We start from the raw sequence: 18,719 nt of genomic DNA on the forward strand, positions 1-18,719 counted from the left end.
GATGTGTGACCCATGGTAAGCCTCAGACTTCTCCCAAGACAGCAGAAGTGGATTCCTCTCCTGGAACTACTGAGAAACAGGAAGAAAAGCAGTTTTCATTAGCTAATTCTCATACATACAGATCATATATAGATTACAGAAGGGCAGGTGAACTATTGCCTACCTTCTTCACATTTAGCTGAATCGCCCACATACTTCTAAACCAGGAAACATCCCTCACTATCTCCTTTGCAGCTTTGAACCCTGTGCTGGTTTTGGCTGGGATAGAGTTAGTTTTCTTCATAGTAGCTAGTATGGGGCTATGTTTTGGATTTGTGCTGAAAACAGCATAACACAGAGATGTCTTTGTTACTGCTGAGCAGTGCTTACACAGCTTCAAGGCCTTTGCTGGTTCTCACACCACCCCACCAGCGAGGAAGCTGGGGGTGCACAAGAAATTGGGAAGGGACACAGCTGGGACAGCTGACGCCAACTGACCAAAGGGATATTCCACACCATATGGCATCATGCTCAGCATTTTTATAAAGCTGGGGGAAGAAGAAGGAAGGGGGGGACATTCAGAGTGATGGCATTTGTCTTCCCAAGTAACCATTAGGTGTGATGAAGCCCTGCTTTCCTGGAGATGGCTGAACACCTGCCTGCCCATGGGAAGCGGGGAATGAATTCCTTGGTTTGTTTTGCTTGCATGTGCGGCTTTTGCTTTACCTATTAAACTGTCTTTATCTCAGCCCACAAATTTTCTCACTTTTACCCTTCTGATTCTCACCCCCATGCCAACATGAGGGAGGTGAGTGGGTGGCTGCGTGGTCCTTAGTTGCTGGCTGGGGTTAAACCATGACAAAGCCCAAAATTCTGGCACATTAATGTGGAAGTAAACTGATAGCTACAAGAATTAAATCAGCAAAAACAACCAACCCTTAGGGAAAGGTGCTAACCAGACAGACTAAACCAAACCAAGAGGCCTCGTAAGCTAACAACAGATCACTCAACACATCATTCTTATTCACTTCACTTAATCTGAAAGACTCCGTGGTTAGGCAGGCCCTCACTAATATAAGAGTAAACTTATACTTTTTTTATTTTTATTTTTTTTTTCAGAGATTGCAGAGGGAGTGCTAGGACAATTCATCAAAAAATAAAGCGTTTGAATTTTGCACCTTTAAGGACAACATATCTCCACTGAGGAAGGAGATTCAAGAAAGTTAATTGGAAGGATGCCCATAGTTTAAGGAATTCTTGTTTTAAATCAGTAAAACAACCTAGGTTTGATGGGAAACATCATTCCCCTAACACCTACATAAAGCACAGTAATTCTCTGCCCCCATTACAGATGCAGAGAAGTAGGGGTAAAACTCACCCACGCTAATGCAAATGCCTGATATTACATTACATCCAACCTAGTCACCCAAGGTTCCCATTGTAATCAGTGGCATCCATTTTACTAAAGATGAATATATGGTTCTATAACAGCTTTATGTGAAGGCTATCACAACCTTACAGCCAGCTGTGTCACAACAGTTGTGAAAGCTCTAATCCTGTACTCTTTACTCTGTTAGACCACAAGACTTCAGGATTCTTACTAAACTTTCCCTAAAATACAGCATAAGTGAACATAAATTAAATAAATATAATAATAAATATATAGCATAAACAGCATAAACTAACAGGCTTCCTAGAGAGGTGGTTGATGCCCAAAGCCTCTTAGTGTTTAAGAGGCATTTGGACAATGTCCTTAACAACACGTTTTCACTTGGTCAGCCCTGAATTGGTCAGGCAGTTGTACTAGGCAATCGTTGTAGGTCCCTTCCAACTGAAATAGTCTAAAGACCCTGATCTTCACAGCATGACACTATTTGTAGAAATTTGAACTTCATCCTTCCTGCTTACTAGCTGCCCAAAGCACCTCTAAAAGTGCTAATTCAACAAAGTTTTTCCATACTGTTATTCCTATACACTTAAAATTATTAATCATCTACCTTGCGTTCTCAGCTCCAAATCTAGTCAGTACAGGATCTGAGTAGATTTATTTCTATTTTTTTGTAACAGGGAACTACTTCTCTCCTCCATTTTAAACATCTATACAGCCCTCTATGCCCTTCTGAGAGGGGTTCCAGCTCTCTACAAGAGAAAGCCAATATTCTCCTCTTCCCTATTCAAAATACCTGTATTACAGAAATCTCAGATTCTGGCCTCAAAGCAAACTGGAGAAGAATCTCAATGAAGCCTGTAATGAAAGAGTACAATACAGGCTTGTAAAGTGTTATCTTTTAAGAGAACCATCTGGATTATTAATTTCTGTAAAGTGTTACTGAAGGGGTTCTAATGTAATTTCTGTCTGAATAGCTGGAAGAATTCAGTGCATTGCAGGTTCACTTTTTATACTGCAACATCCCTTCATACATTATATATATATGTAACTGTATACATAAAAGCCAAACAAAAGCACTCCCTCTCCCTAAAACACTAGCTTTTTATTTTTTTCAAGTATCCAGAAGTTTCTTCAGGTTTTGCAATTCTTTCTTTTAGAGCTCACCTATAAACTCCTTCCCAATTATCCAAAGCTGGCCTCTTCCCCACACCTCAGTACCACATGGTCACTGTTGGTGTGAACGCATCTCCATCCTCTGCCATCCACAGAAGGTCTCTACACCACTGTGGCTAACTCTTAACCTGGAGTTCTGCCTCCACTATCTTCTCTTTGAAGTAAGGGCCAGATTCACTGCTGTGATAGGAATAACCAGAATTTTTCAAAAACAGCCCACCTGCCTCTTCCTATCCTATTGCCTTTGGAGAAAGCATGGGAAAGAAGTAATTTCTGCAAACAAAAGCAGCTGTATGTGCTTCTTTGACCTGAGTTTTTCCTGTAATATTTGATTATCTGAAGTTTGGTTCATCACCTCTTCCTGCAGATGATGCCTTCCTAATTAAACCCTGCTCTCTGCAGTCACTAAGAAATACAGCATTAGGACATTTGTCACCACTGCATCTGTCATTCTGCTTGAATATTATCTATCCTTGTCCTTTCTTCCTAACCCACAAGGGTTCTTTTAGGTTCCTTACAGCCACAGTTACCTGACACCATATTTCCACAATGCCTAGGCACAGCTGGATCCCCTCCTAATAAAGCTTTTGATTCACAGTGCTAGTAGTTCAGGTAGACAACTTCTTCAGCCCAGTTGCAAGCCAGGCAAATATGGATACCGCCATTCTTCCTGCCAGGAGCTATTTGTGTAAACGGGAAGTTTGACACAAAAATCTTGATAACTATTACAAAGCATAGAGCCTTTAACCAAGTCCACTACAGGACTTCAAGTGTTTATCTTCCAATTTCCCCTCTAAACAAGTATGCAGATTACAACCTCCGTCTTTGTCCTCTGTTTCCATGCAATCTCCCCCCTGCCCCATCTTAACTATTACTTGCATAATTTAATGAGCTAAAGTCAGATAAATAAAAAAAACTGCATTACAAGATGCAACCAACACTAGCGAGTTAGAGAAAACTAGCTAAAATCCCATGCAGCAGATTGCAGTGGTGAGAGATTAAGTGGAGAGTAGATTAAGTCTGTCTCACAGGAGAAATTTCTCCTTCACGGTATCATGGTATACAACATGCAAGACTTTCTATAACTATGGAACATAATGTTAAGATGGCAATATCCTCAGGCAGAGAACAGCTGCAGAAGGGACGAGATAAAATCAGCAGCCACCTGAGTATACATTTCTGGAGTGAAACATTCATGGTTTCTACTCTTTTTCAGCACTAAACATTATTCTAATGCAAGCTAAACCAGCATATGCTATCATCTAGCTCAGGGAATCCAGCCCTCATTTCCCTGTACCACATGCTGAATGGAGTCCTTAAAACACGCTATCACTATCTTCCTAAATGTTTTGCCCTTGAAAGCACAACAAGCAATGCTAAGTGAGCCTTTTCAAGCAACGAATTAGAGAAGTTTCAGGAGACCTATTAAAATGCTAGGGATTACTACTGACTTTCCTTCCCTCCATCCTTTAACAAATTCAAGTTTTTCCTAATGTATCCCCACCGCCATTTTCCACGTGGCAAAACAAGCAAATACTTCTTCCTGCTCCCTCCTCTCATGACTCCCTACCCTATGCTGCCCCAAAGAAAATTCTGCCCTCTCACACTGTAGCCATTTTTGTCCTGCCTCTGGGGAAGGAGAAAAAAAAAGAACAAAAAGAAGAAAAAGAGCTCCACATAGCTTCCTCCTCAGTGACTCCATCTTATTCCCAGAACCTACCATCTTCTGGGCAGCTCTGGAAGGACTAAGACTTGACCTTTATTCTTTCCACACAAGGAGCTGCAGAACAGCTTCCACAAGAGCTCTCTTCTCTCAAACTCATTCTTCAGGCAGACACACAGGTACTTCTTCAGAATGAAGCTCAAACAAGATCTTAAAATAGTCCTGATTTAAGGTCGATACAGCCTGGCTTCTAAGGAGGCAGCCTGTAAGGAAGAGAAATGCACAGTACATTCTGTGCACTTTCATTAAGCGCACCTCTCCACAAAGTACAGTGCGAATTCAGTCAGCATTTGCCGATCCAAGTTGACAAGGATGTCTGTGGAGAATACCTGGGGACTGGTGCAAAAATAACCAGAGATGTATACAATCCTCTACACAACAATACACATGGGTTGGCCTATATGATGCAACTCCACAGCAACACAGGAGGAAAATAGCTGCTATCAAAATAGAGTAGAACATGTATACCAGTGCATGTTACAAGAGCAGCACAGGACCCTGTTTTTCAGTACCAAAAAAAAAAAACCAACCACGATTTATTTTTTTAGCAACAGAAACCAAAAAATATGTAGAACTTGAGAATAGCACGGTTTAAGAAGTTGCACACCCTGGTCTCCTCAGACGCTCGTATGAGTTCAGGCAACACGTATACCTTATGTTAAGAATTCAAGATAAGTGTATTTTGGCATCACACTACCCATTTCTTCTTCACAACTCCGCTCCTGAGCTGTGACAGCTTTCTTCCTGCACACTGGGGCAGAACAGAGGCCATCAGCATGGACACTTGAAATTGCTGCTGCCTGCTCCCCCTGCACTGCAAATTAAGAACTTCAAGCTCAAATGATGTTAATCTGGCAAACTAAACAATGTTGATCCAGCACAACAGTTTTCAGCCTTTCAATGTGCAGGCCTCTAAACTTCCTAACTGAGACACAGACCCCTCTGTAGGGAGTTCAAGCCAGCTGACAAAAAACTTGTCCTTCTCAGCTGCATTTCACAAATGCCTTGGAAAGAGGCCATGGAGCCTGAGGGGTTTGCAGACCCAAAGTTTAATGCTCATCCAGAAGAATTTATTTTAAAAGTTAGTCTTTAAAAGATAGGAATTTGGTTCCAAATAGTCAATAGAACAAGTTTTTTTGTTTTGTTTCTCTTATTCTGACCTTTTCTAGGAAAAGGCTATTCCAAAAAGAATTGTAGGGTTTGACTATAGAAAAAAAGAAAGTGCTTATATGAGAAATTGGGTTTGGAGCAGGATATTCTTTAGAGGAGAATTATCTACACTCCAGCTGGGATACAGTATCTTGAAGTAAATATTCTCCTCCAGCATTTTCCAGAGGAACAATCCCTTCATATAAGGGCTCTAGGGACATAATACTAGTTAAGTTCCTATTTAACTGTAATATTTACTCTCTGAGACACACAGAAAACACTTATTTCTAACTCTAGCAATTCCCTGGATAAACATGCACAGGAGGTAATTTTGGGTCTTCAGGCTTTCACACCTACAAAACCAGTTTTAAGTGCACCACAGGGTTCTTCAAGGACCTCAAAGACATACTACCAAACACAGAAGGTCACATTCGTTTGCCATTAAGATGCATAAAAAAGCTGCCACCAAGTACAGTTAATACTATGTGACACCTGGTTGCCATCTTCCACAGTGTGATTGATGGTGGCAGTGGGGAACCAACTACTGAAATCAAAGCAGCACAGAGATAAAACCTAAAAGCAGATTCTTGAGTGAGGAATTTTAGATGAATGCCTGAAAAGCATCAAATTGGTGAAAAAGCATAGAGCTGTTCTGAAACTCCTTAAAAGCATTTCATGTAGGACACTTCTTCCCTCCTTCCACTTTCCAAAGGGTAAAACTGGAAAGCCTTTGCTCTTCCTGGGATCAAGGCTCCAGAGATACCCCTAGCCCAGGATACATGCTCCTCCACCTTTCAAGGGGCACGGTTCTGACTTGTGACACACTGGAAACAACAAGGACTGATTTAACCTGAAACAAAGCAGACAAAGCCAAGTGTAGAGGCTTTGTCTCATTTTTAGCTGTGCAAGTCTTGCACAGATGACAACAATTTAAAACATCATCCACACAATTCCATAGGGAAATTTTTCTCTAGATGTAAGGACTTACTGGAGGGAATGGATGTAGTAATTAGCACAAGGCTCCTCTTGAGTTTACTATATATTCTGCAGTTCAATGATTTGGGGGAAAACCCAGCTGTCTTCCAGAGAAGAGGGAAAAAAAAAAAAACCCTCTTGTATTTTTAAGCAAAATTGTAGAATTCCTAAGGCCAAGACTGTATTTAACTGTAAATTACTTGCTGTGACAGCACAGAAGCAACCTATCAGCCTGTTGCACTCTTGAACAGAGAGGTAGAAAAATAATTTTTAACACCAAAACAGCAGATGATTACAAGATTGGGACTCTTTCACTGGGAAAAGCTTTTTTGAAGTCTGCTATTACCCTACAGCATCCAAATGAAGAGGTAAATTTTATGGGACACAAGCTTTTTATCTGCCTACTGTTTACGCAGTTTCAGGAAAAAACCTATCCCTTTCTCCAAGTCACACTGAGGTTTAAGAGCAACTAAAAATAAAAGAGTGGTAAAAAACTGTGGTCACAAAGTTAATTGTATGATGGTGGATAAAAGCCACTTCAGTGACTGCTCACCAAAAAAAGGCCAACGATAACTCAACTAGGAAAGAAAAATGGGAAGTTGAAAGAGCAGAAAGAATAAAAATATAATTTTGAATACACACAGAACTGATATTAAGAGACAGCTTGGAAAGCTGAGAAGGAATTACAAGAACCTGAACTGGGGGGTGGGCCTGGAAACAAGGGGCTGGAAGAGACCCAGCCTGTGAAGACCTCTTTGTAAGGCAAACTGAGGTCAGGAAGGGGGAAAAAAAAAAAAAACAACCTAAACTTAGGATTTCATTGAGATGATACACCAAACTCAAACCTTCCTCGGCCATTTTAATTTGAGCCTACTCCAGCTGTTTTCAGCTGCTATGCTGAAAGATTCACCTACAGCTTTATCCAAGTAAGCAGCAGAAGCTCAGGTTTAGTAAAGCCATCCTAGCTTTTATGCAGACACAAGTGATTTTTCAGCCATTTTGAGTGAGCCAAGGACACAATACTCAAAAACTGCTTCAGCAGCAAATGCATCAATCTGAAACGAAGCGGGGGGGGGAAATCAGGTAATACAGACAAGACAAATAAGGCAGCAAACCTCTAGCATGAGGACCTGCCCTACTGCTTCCTAGTAGAGTCAAAAAGAGGTCAGAACTTCCTTTGAAAGAGAAGACACTGCAGCACGGTGTTTCACCACCAATTAATTCCGTTATACATGAAAGTTAAGCCCTGTTCATCTACTTTCACAACACTGACTGCATTCCTCAGGAAACATTACCTGCAGATTCGGTTGCTTTTCCAAAAAGCAAGTGTTCTCCACTTACTGCATTTCTAATCAAATGTCCTCTACCCTGGTTCTGAGTTCATGCTGCTCTCGCCAAGATTTATTGACCTCCGTGTGCACGCTATGCTTTTGCTCCCAGCACTTGCAATAAATTTTGTTCTCTTCATTTCCTCCGCCACCTCAGACATCCACTGGATGATTCAATCACTCATCTAGTTCAGATTCCTCTGCTAAGCCTTCCTTCTGTCAGGCCATAAAAAAAAAATCCTCCCATGACTGACAAGTAGGGTTTCTCATGACCATTTCTGTGCCAGCAGAAGAGGACAGAGTCAGTAATGAGTGAATATTTTCTACTCCTAGAGAAGGCAACACCTTCATTAAAGCAAATGAAGTGCCTAGCCCTACAAGCTGCAGAGAAACACTTCTGCGCTCAGATTAATACAATGCTGCCGGCCCATTTCTGTGCAGAGCGCTTCAGAGCCTCTGCAGAGCCGAGCTCTCGACTTGTTAGCAGGAATTCACTCTGCCCAACTCCAGCAGCAGCTACTTAGACCCCCTTGGCAGAGATCAAACTGACAGGAATCTTGTCAGTCCTGCATCAGCCACTGCTTGGAGCTTTGCTGGTGAGAGCTGGTGAGACTGCACCTACCAAGAGCCCCTCTCCTTTTAGCTACACATCTATTCTGCATTTAATTTCCCTTCCCTTTGTGTTGCACATATCAAGAACATTTAGAAAATGAACTGGCTGTAACTCAAACCTAGACAGAGACAAGTACAGGAAGCGTAGCAGGAAGCATTTAGAGGAATGGAATAAACTGGCCTCTGCATTAATTACAGAATGTTGGAGTGTGTTGGTTTTTTTTGATGCACCAATTGCCAATTGCTCTCGTAGAAGTGACTAAAAAAAGTCACTTAACAGGATAAATGGCATTAATTTATATGGTCACAAACGTTAACAGTACAGAGGTTTAAGTGGTCACAATTTAAGACATAGAGGAGACCAAGTGAAAGTTAAGAGCATTTTCTCATTAGCAGGTTTACCCACTGGTGCAGCTAGTTCTGGCCATGTCTGAAGACAAATAGCTACCTGCTTACCAGTATTGCTCCAGTATTTCTTCCCAACTCTTTCAATTCTGGGCAAATATGCTTCAGATTTAAACCAAAGCCTTAATTCTGTGTGTTGATGACACCTACACATGTCTGGATGAGAGAACACTACAAGCCTGCAAATCTCAGAATAGCTGTGTGTCATCTCCAGGGGATACTGGCAGCTAGTCAAGTCATGGAAACTTAAAAGTATGCCCCAACTCTGTGCACTAAAATGGAAGCAACTACCGTGGGTGATATCAGTGTGCACCTGTACTTAGGCAGGCACCTGCACTCATGAAATTAGCCAAGGTCAAGCAGGATTTGCTTGCAGAGTTACCAGTTAAGACTCCAGCACAGCAGAGACTGGCATTTCCAGCTCTGGTCCTTGTGATGGGACTAAAGGAGGAAGTTACAGTGTGGACAAAAATGCCCTAAGAGAAGGAAAGTGACTTTGGAGCACACACTCTCTAACTGGTTCTCATCACTATCAAGAGTCTCAAGGATTTTGTGTTTGGCTTTGTAAACATACTTTAAAAGTCAAACTTCAGGACATCACAAAATGTATTCCTCGGCCTCTCTTGTGCACACTGTAACTAAACCTGTTAGCATCACCCTGGGTATGACATAAGTCCAAGAAGTCTTTTCAAAACATACAGCGGACTGGGAAACCATACCCTGGCATTCTGGCAGCGCTGACTCATTGTGGTTTAAAGCCCTCCAGCAGAAGGAACGTGCTAACAGGGAACAAAAAAGGAAAGTTACACCCTTGTTCTAAAAAGTCAAATTAAACAAATGGCCCTATTGTGCTGTACAGTTGATTAAGGACTTCCTTCCCAATTTAAAGATTGAATTCTGTTTGACAGACTCAACAGGAGGCAGCCAAAAGTAAGCAAGGGGCTCAAGAACTCGGTGGCGCAAAAAAACAGGTCCATGTATCCAACAGGGGGAGACTTCAGCAGCATGTTTTATAATCACATTGAGTTGCATACAATATCAGGAGTAGGAAGCCTTTCCACTTAAACCCCCAATTTTGATCCTGCTTTGCATTTAGGGTTGGTTATTTTCTTAAGTTGGTATTTTTACTGGTTGACAACCAATGAGAGGCAATTTCCATCTCAAAAGGATCTTAGCCATTCAGTATGGCCTTTGCACTAAGTTTGATATTTTCTAAGTATAATATATGTACATAGCCCCCCTCCCCAAAGTTACTGAACCATTACATAGTTCACATGGATGAAAAGAATTTATTTAGATTTAGTTTCATATAATATTTGCTTCCCAGATTAGCGCTTTTTTTTTTTTTGTGATGCACCAGGCCACATTTGGGTAAGAGTTAAATACTACTGAAACACAGAAAAAAATCAATTTTTTTCAGTTAATATTACTCAAATATTCCAAAACATATTTAGTCCATCATACTTTGAACATAAAAAAGAAAATATCCGATGTAAAGTAATTGATTCAATTGTTCACTGTCCCTGGGCCCTTCAATATATTAGAGCCAGAAGAGTTTGTTCTGTGCTGAAGAAAACTGCTGCTGTTTGCTGAGACACACAATTTTAGACTTCTTCCATAAATAATTTATACTGATGTGTCAAACTCATAATCATTTTGATTATATCAGTTAATTTTCAAAATAGTGCTTTTAGTCTTGTCCTGTCCTGCTCCATACCAGAAGAGACGCATCAGAGCTCCCATACCCTTTCGGAAACACATTCGTCTGTCACAAGGTAACTGTTCTTGCATGTTACAGGACTCACAGGTGAGTTTTGGAGTTTGTCTTGAAAAATCTGATGGTTCACACAGAGACAGCAAAATTCCATTTCTTCTGGGCCATGTTTCAAACCATTGACAGTTTTTGCTGGTTTTGGTTTGTTGGTTTGGGGTTTTTCTTAAACAGTAGAGTATACAACAGGTACTTGTACATGCATGAACATAACAAATGTCTTTAAACACCTGGACTAAATTATCAGGTAAATAGGAAGGTAGCTACTTCCTCACAAACTGAGTATGGAAGACAGATTTTTAATGATCAGTGAAGTTGAGAAGAATGGCTGACAACTGTCGGCTCTGATAATTTCCAAATGCTAGATATTCTGCTAAAGTGACCTCAGATGAGGTTCCTCACCTTTGTTTCTCTGTTTGTCCCATTTACAGCTTCAGCAAAAGCCTCAGACATCAGCTTCGCAAAACCTGGATCAATGTGCCAAGAAAGTGTCAAGTACCACCAAACAACCCAACAGCTGCAGATACAAAATCCATTATTTTAAATCGAGGGATAAGAAGATCCTTTCCTTCCAAGTTCACAAATTATTTTTCAGATACAGAGAGAAAAACACACCGAAGTGCAGAAAGGTGCAGCTATTCTTCCTTTGAAGAAAAGATTTATCTCCTTCAGAGGCTTCCACAAATAGACAGGGATCAAAAGGCACCATGAGAACAGGCACCACAAAACATTTAAGTCTTTTTCTCCAAGTCTGACGTGCTTCTTCCAGACATTGCTATAGGAAATGCTATTTCAGAAATGAAGAAGAGAAAGAACTGGGGCAATATTCAGCCTCCAGATGTACCCAAGAAAATTAAGTTCAGCAACTCATGGAAAACGCCTATAGTCCAAATATAAACCCAAATATCTGAACACCCTGCCACATGAAAACTAAGACACTAGGAAATTAACAGGAGGGAAGGGGATAAGATTTCAAACCACTGGCGGGACAAGTTAACAGCTCTCTGGAGCTCGTAAAGCTGAGAATTCCTTAAAAAGGGAGTTTTAAGTTGCACAGGGATGCCAGTCTCTGCAAACGGGCTGAACTGTGACTAGTGTTACACCAGCTTCATATTACACACGAACCACCTTCAGTTCCCCAGTTATCTAATAAGACACATCACACTGTTCAGCAGTGCCTGTACCAACATTGTTATGCAACAGTATAGTTCATTAGTGGTTTCCAAACAGTTACATTCCTCAAGTTATTATCTGGTACTTATCAGTTTTTTCAATATTAAAAATCTTGGTTCCTGATAGAGAAAATTAGAACAAATTAACATTTTTTAAGATCTTATGCAATACAGAAATGCCAGTAGAAGTAGACAACAGGGACTTATTTTGCTTTCTGTACATATTAATAATGCCCTTCAGACTTGCTCACCAATAAAAGCTGCAGCATAAACCCACGTGACAGAAGAATATTTCTGTTGTGGTACCCCAGCATTCAGTTCTGCTCACTCAATCAAAAAATCGATTTATTAATAAGCAGAGGTGCTCCTATGCAAGGCAGAACTAAAGATGTTATTAATATTTGAATATATACCATATTTACTGCAAGCTACCCTAACACAGGTGATGTATACACTAACTGATGTGGCCCAGAAATTAGAATTTCTTAAAACTTGAGGCATTAGAACTGATGCAAATCACCTGATAAAAGAAGATCAAAGGCAGTAAGAAGCATATTTTTTCCCCACATACACAATAGCTCTACCTAATCCCTCAGCACAGAGCTCTCTGCCTTTTCAGTAAAGATTAGCATATTTAAAACTGCTAAACTGTATAATCTTCAATCATTGAGAAAAGTAATTCAATTAAGGCAAGCGCTGGTGAAGTTGCCTTCTTGCTAGCCACCCAATGCTATATCCTTGTACTACAAGTTTAAAAAAAAAAAAGAGAGAGAAAGAAAGAGAAGCTTCTTCTAGCTGGACACAGATTATGTTGCAGGCTCGTGATGAATCCACAGTACATGCGGCAAGTACCCAGGCTTGGCTGGGGAGGGGCGTGGGGGACACAAGAACCATATTGCTATTGAGAGGCAATGACTTGCAGTAAATCCTGAAAGGAGCCTTGAGTGACCCGATGTCATTCAGCCAACACACACCACCAGTGACCGACTGATCAGCACGGGCAGGACCCATGGACAGAGAGCTGCAGCGATGTGTCAGCTTGCTCGCCACGGCACCAAGCACTCAAGGAGTTGGTGCAATAGAGGCAGAAATGGCAGACAATGCGAGTAACAGACATGGGAGACAAGATTTTGGGGATCAGGGAGGAAGGAAAGAAGGGACTTTTAAAAAAAAAATCAGCATCTTAGCACGGGAAAGAGAATCTGCAGCTAGTGATGAACAGCATAACTAGGAAGAATCACTGCAGTCCACACAAACGCCTAGTATACGACATTGAACTCCCACAATATGGCTGAGGATACCAGCAAAAATGAGACACTGCATCCACTGTGCAATCCCACTTTCAAATAAGAATAAAACATCCGGAGATGCTTCCAGATCTCACATGGAATGATATTGTCTCTGTTATCTGTCATTGCTCACACAATGGCATGGAAGGGCTGTAAAGCCTGCACAGTATGAACTCCAGTTAAGAATTTCTTAGCCGTAAAATACACATTTATTGAAGAGCCTGTATACAGTCAGCACAGAAGGACTGATATTAGCCAGCTTTGGTTGCTGAGGCAGCTAATCGACATCGTAGCCCTTCATAACATTTCATTTGTCATTGTGAAGTCCCCAAATGTAAGTGAAACAGAAGCATTCAGCCTCCCTACCAGCAGCAGTAGGGTATCTTTAATTATGGCCTTCCAACAGGGCAGACAACCTTTCAGCTAAACAGGAAGCGAATGCAGCAATCCAGCGCAACAGTTGTACAAAGAGATCTTCTCGTTTATGAAAGCTGCTATTATAAAAACTTTATTTCTACATTTCCCGTAACCTTCAAAACAAATGACAAAGGGAACTACGTCTAAGCATAGCCCACTTGAACTCCCTTTGCAGCATCAGAGATGCTTCTGTAATTATCTCCATCATACAGAAGAACATTATTCGGGCATTTATTCTTCCAGAAGCCATTTGTAATGGGAGATATACAACCTTTGGTCAGTAAAAAAAAAAACAGACAGAATGACATCATGACAGCAATATCTACAGAGATTCAAGCTGAATTCAGAAAAAGCCATTTCTCCATCAGAGACAAGAATCATCCGAGTGCTGTGTTGGAGCATGCCCACGCTGCAGCACCCGTGGGCTGTGTGGATACACCAAGGGCTATGCTGCCATTGGCATCGCCACGTTTAGCACCGAGTTCAGCGCAGATCAGTCACGGAGTCATCGCTCAGGATCTGAGACAAAGGCAGGTCTGAAACCCACACCGCAGCTGCTAGCTGGGCCCTAACAAGCTAGATTCAAACCAGCCTGAACACATCCATAAGCCACAGTCAAGACAGCAGTTGCAGTGCTACGTATATTTAGTTAGAAGTATTTTGCTACACTATACCCATAAAATCCCTTCTCTCCTCTCCAGATCTGATCCTACAAACAGGATTTAAAACCTTCCAGTATGAACACAGATGATTAGCCAAGAGGGGAAAAAAATGACAAAGACTAGAGAAAGCAGATATCTGATGTTATGTCTGCTAGATTAGGCAAGAAATCCACGTGTAAACTAAGAGCTGCTGAGATTTAAGATCTGCACCAGGTGCTGCAGCCTTCCATAGAGGTATCTGAAAAGCTTCATGAAATCAAAGCTCAGAAATACAGTAAAACAAGCCAAGCATTTTGCAAACTCATAGCTAATACTTAAGATTCCTGTTATCAAATACCTTGGGGGGCGGGGGGGGGGGGGAGGGGGGGGAGCTGTTCTCAAATACCTTGGGAGGGGGGTTAGGGGGGAGCATCTTTTACACATGACCCTCTTCCAAAATCCTCATAAAATGGCTGGCCAAATAGCACCTCACCAACTAGATCAGGTGACTTACCCCCCCCAAAAAAAAACCCAAGTTGAACTTGTGCTCTCTGAACCCCTAATATGAAGAGAAGCTGTTCCAACACCAAAAAATAAAACAAAAAAGAAATTAAAGGAACAGACTAAAAGAAACCACCAATGTATAGGTAAATAATTTTAATAGTAGCCCTATCGCCAAGCTCATCTATGTATGAGTGAGGAAACACTAAGATACAAGTCACTTGGGGAAGAAAAAAGAAAAAAAAAAAAGAAAGACTAGTATTTCATCATCTCCTACCACATAAGAGACCAAAGGTGGCTGAGGGAACAAATACCCCACCCTGAGACAGAAAATGTTTTGCACCTACTCATTATGTCAAAGACCGCTCAATATCTGACCAGGATTACACAAAGCATCTGACAAACGAGCATTTTTTCAGAAAAGTCTCCTAAGTGGAAGATTTGAAATGCAGTATTAGAGATAGAGGCCTTCTACTGAGGAAGGAGGAGACAACGTTTGGGTTTGGGTTTTTTTTTTATTCCAAAGACAGGGAAGAAAATCTCATTGACTGAATTAAATATTTAAAGCGTTGGACCCGCTTTGCCAAGACGTAACTCCATTTTCGAAAAACGCTATATTTACATAGAAAACACCAGGGACTGACACTCCTGTCCCCCCCAAAAAAACCAGAGGAGCTGGGATCAAATGAATCAGCAACTGTTTCTGGAGATGTGGCCGTTGGGCTTCAGTGGGATTTTTCGTTTTGTTTTTTTTTAAACCATAGCTGAACCACGCTCGGCCTCTCCCTGTCCACCGAAGGAGCTGCGACCACCAGGCAGAGCAGTCTCAGCAAGGGGGAGGCAAACGCCCCGAGACAGCCCCCCCCACCCCACGGAAAGCCTCGGGGAGGGGGCGGCAGACCCCCATTTCCCCTCATAACGTGGGGTTACGGCACAGCCGCCCCCTCACACACGAGTAATGAAGAGACGGGGGGAAAATCCCCTCAGACGCGACCCCAGCCCCCACCAGGGTGGGTCCGCCGCGGCGTGGAGGGTGTGGGGGGGAAGGGAGGAACCCGCCCCGCCGCCGCTCTCCTGAGGGAGACCCGAACCGATCCGAGCCGGGCCGGGCGGTGACTCACCGCTCTGCTCGCCCAGGAACACCAGCTTGAATTTCCGCAGCGGGTTGCCGAAGTCGCCGCCCGCCGACATGATGAAGGAGCCGCCGCCGCCGCCCCGCGCTCGCTTCGCTCCGCTCCCCGCGGACGGGACCCGCGGCCGCTCTTCACTCGCTTTCTTTCCGCCCCCCACCCCCCCCCTACAACGAAGGCTGTGGGACCGGGCGTGCAGCCCCGGTGGAAGCGCAACCGGCTGGGCGAGGTGTCTCCGCCGCCGCCGCCGCTCCCCTCAGGGCCGGGCTCCTTCCCCCGCGCCTCACACCACGGCCGCGCGCGCCCGCCCTCGCTCTGCTCCACACCCGCGCAGGCGCGCCGCCGACCCGACCCGTCCCGTCCACTCGCTTGGACGTCGCGCTGCGTAGCCCGCCCGCCCGCCGCGCGGTGGGCCAATCACAGAGGGAGGGGCGGGGTGAGGTGGGAGAGGGCGGGGCTTGCCGGCCTCTGCTTCTGAGCTGTGGGTGCGATCACTCTGGAGCCTAACGATGGGTGCGTGGGTTTTCCCGCTCGCTGAAATCGCTGAGGCGGGGGGGACAAAGGCGTGGAGAACAAGCAAAGTCCTTAAGACCAGAGGCCTAACCCTAAACTGATGCACATGTTCCTATCAGAGGAGCATCTCTTGGGGACGCTCACTCCATGATGTCCCCAGCAGATCCCTCAGGGCAGGGTGACATTCCCCAGGGAAGTCAATGATTCCCACTGTCACCCTTTTGTGGTGTCGTTCAGAAACGGCTCTGTGCTCCCTCCCTGCCTGGAGGAGAGGCCAGAACCCCACCTGGGGGCCAGCTCTCCCTTTAGCTGTTCTTTGCCCATTTCTCCCCACTTTGCACAGCTTGCCCTCGAGGTTCAGCGGATGAGGAGGCTCCCAGCTGCACCCTGGCCCCTCCTGTTTAAACCTTGGCTTCAGGATGTCTCTTGTCCATGCAGCCTTGCTCCCTCCTCTCCCACGCTGGTGCAATCCCATGCTGATCGATACTCTGCTGCTTGAATTTGAACACAAAACGTGATTTTTCAGAAGTTCTCAGCCCCCATGGGTTTCCCAGGGCTTCAGCTGGCGCTGGCATCGCCTGCCGCTCCCAGGAATATCTCAGCTGAAACAAGAATGTGTTCAATGATGGAGCCCCCTGGGGTCTGCATCTCCTACCCCATGGTTGTATTCATGTTGATGTTGGCGCAAATCTCTTGCGATCCATTCAACAAGGTCCAAATAATGCTTCATGGGGTATTTTCCACCTGGAAACGGGTAGGTTTTCCACCATTTACCCATCTGGCAGGTTGCTCCAGAGCCTCTCTGCTCTGATGGTCAGGGAAATGACATCCACCGCTTGTTTAGTCCCCCTAAATGTAGTCACTGCCAGTGAATACTGTTCTCTTGTTCCCTCTCACATCTAAACACCTTCTTCTCCAAGGCCCAAGGGCTACATCTCAGCACTGCATCTCCTCTGCTAGGGGGACAAGACACCCCTAAATCCATCTCCTCTTCGAAAAAGATCATGGGTTGAAACTAATATTATTCCATCTCCATGTGACCCGCTGTCCTGGATCTGTAAATGGTCCATGTAGCCAGAGGGGGCACAGGCTCTTGGCGAGGATTTGCTTGCAGGTAGGTCACCCTGGGCCATGAATGTCCTTTGTTTGGTGTCTCCAGCCGTGGTCTCTGTGCTCTGTCTCTGCCTGGTGAATGGAAACGCTGCCTGCTCTGGGGACACGAGTCTCACCCCTACCAGCACCTGCAACCCAGGTGCAGAATTAGATGGCATTTTGAAAACCTAACAGTCTACACTTTCTATTTTTGATCATTTCATTTGTACTCCTTCAACATGATTAACTGCTTCTCCAAAGGTTTTTTTTTCCAGGTCTTGAACTGCCAGTGAACTGAAAGAGAAAATGTGTCTTTAATAAGGTGGTTAAATTTAAATAAGTTTTAATAAAGATATGAGCAGGAGCTCGCATTCAGCTTTGCACCCAGCATTTGGGAGCGCTTCCCCCTTGCTGTGGCACTGGTTGTGTGGCTGCTCTCCTACACCACCATGAAAGGGAATCCAGACTGGCAGAGACCTGACTTAACTAATTCCAACATCATTTTAAATACATATATTTTCCTTGGTTATGTGTCAGTATGGATTCAAGGATCTTTCCCACTGATCCCAGGGAAAACAAGGGCTCTCCATCAGGGAAAAGTCTTGTCTGTTAGGAACAATTATTTTTATCACAAAAGCTCTGCTCAGGCTCAGCATCTCTTCGCACTGAGCAAAGGAAACACTTCTGCATTGCCTGCTGAAGAGGTTTCAGCCCGAGGGGCTGGCAGGGGATATGGATGAGGCTTTCAAGATAAAGCAATTGAGGGACCTGCCTCCACTCCCTGAAGCCAGGGGAGATCATCCCGCCAACCCCTGCGGGCCTTAGGTGTGGTCCTAAGAAGTGCTGTAGAAGGTAGAAGAGGAGACATGCACAACAGAGATTTTTTTCTAAGGTGTATTTAAACATTTTTTGATTGTTTTTGTAATCGAACAAGTCCAAAAAGAAGTGGAGATTCAGGTGCTGGATCTTAACTCTTTTAGGACAGGTTTGCTCTTCCAGACAGCACAATAGAGAGTGGATTGAGAAGGGGCAGGGAGCCTGCAACAGCCCTCTGCGTAGGGCGCAAACCGTTCGAGCATCATCTCTGCCAGCACTTGTGCTGTGCACCACGCTGGGTCATTGACAGGGCACATCCAGCTACGTGACTGGGAGAAATCTGCAGCAAAGCAGAAGAGGATGGATGAAACAACCTCTCCAGCAAGGCCTGGCCCTCTCAGCAGCTGGGGGAGCCTTGAAAAGAAGAAGAGCTCCCTGGGTTTTTTTAGCGCAGTACAGAAAAGGGGTAGTTTGGGTTTCTGCGGCTTTGCTTCTTTTTCTAAATGTCACAAAAAGGCAGGTTGTACTCCTGCAAACAGGGATTCGGTTACCTGGCTGTGAAACGATTCATTAGTCAAAGAAAGGCATAGCGAGGACCGGCAGCTGGGACCTGAAGCCGAGACACATTCAAATTGGAAAGAAG

At 43.8% G+C, this 18,719-nt stretch overlaps 1 protein-coding gene across 4 annotated transcripts in view; it reads right to left on the bottom strand.

The window, feature by feature from the left end:
- RAB6A (RAB6A, member RAS oncogene family) overlaps nt 1–16,004 on the bottom strand; it is a 78,893-nt gene extending 62,889 nt beyond the window's left edge. For 2 of the 4 annotated variants that reach the window (XM_049822990.1, XM_049822991.1), the window contains exon 1: nt 15,647–16,004. In XM_049822990.1, coding sequence (XP_049678947.1) covers nt 15,647–15,716 — 70 coding nt within the window. In that variant the 5' untranslated portion in view covers nt 15,717–16,004. The remainder of the gene's footprint in view (nt 1–15,646) is intronic. The other 2 variants (XM_049822989.1, XM_049822988.1) reach the window with 2 other exon arrangements.
- Between the last annotated feature and the right edge of the window lie 2,715 nt (nt 16,005–18,719).

This window comes from Accipiter gentilis, chromosome 19, assembly GCF_929443795.1.
Source record: "Accipiter gentilis chromosome 19, bAccGen1.1, whole genome shotgun sequence".
NCBI classification, from domain to species: domain Eukaryota; kingdom Metazoa; phylum Chordata; class Aves; order Accipitriformes; family Accipitridae; genus Astur; species Astur gentilis.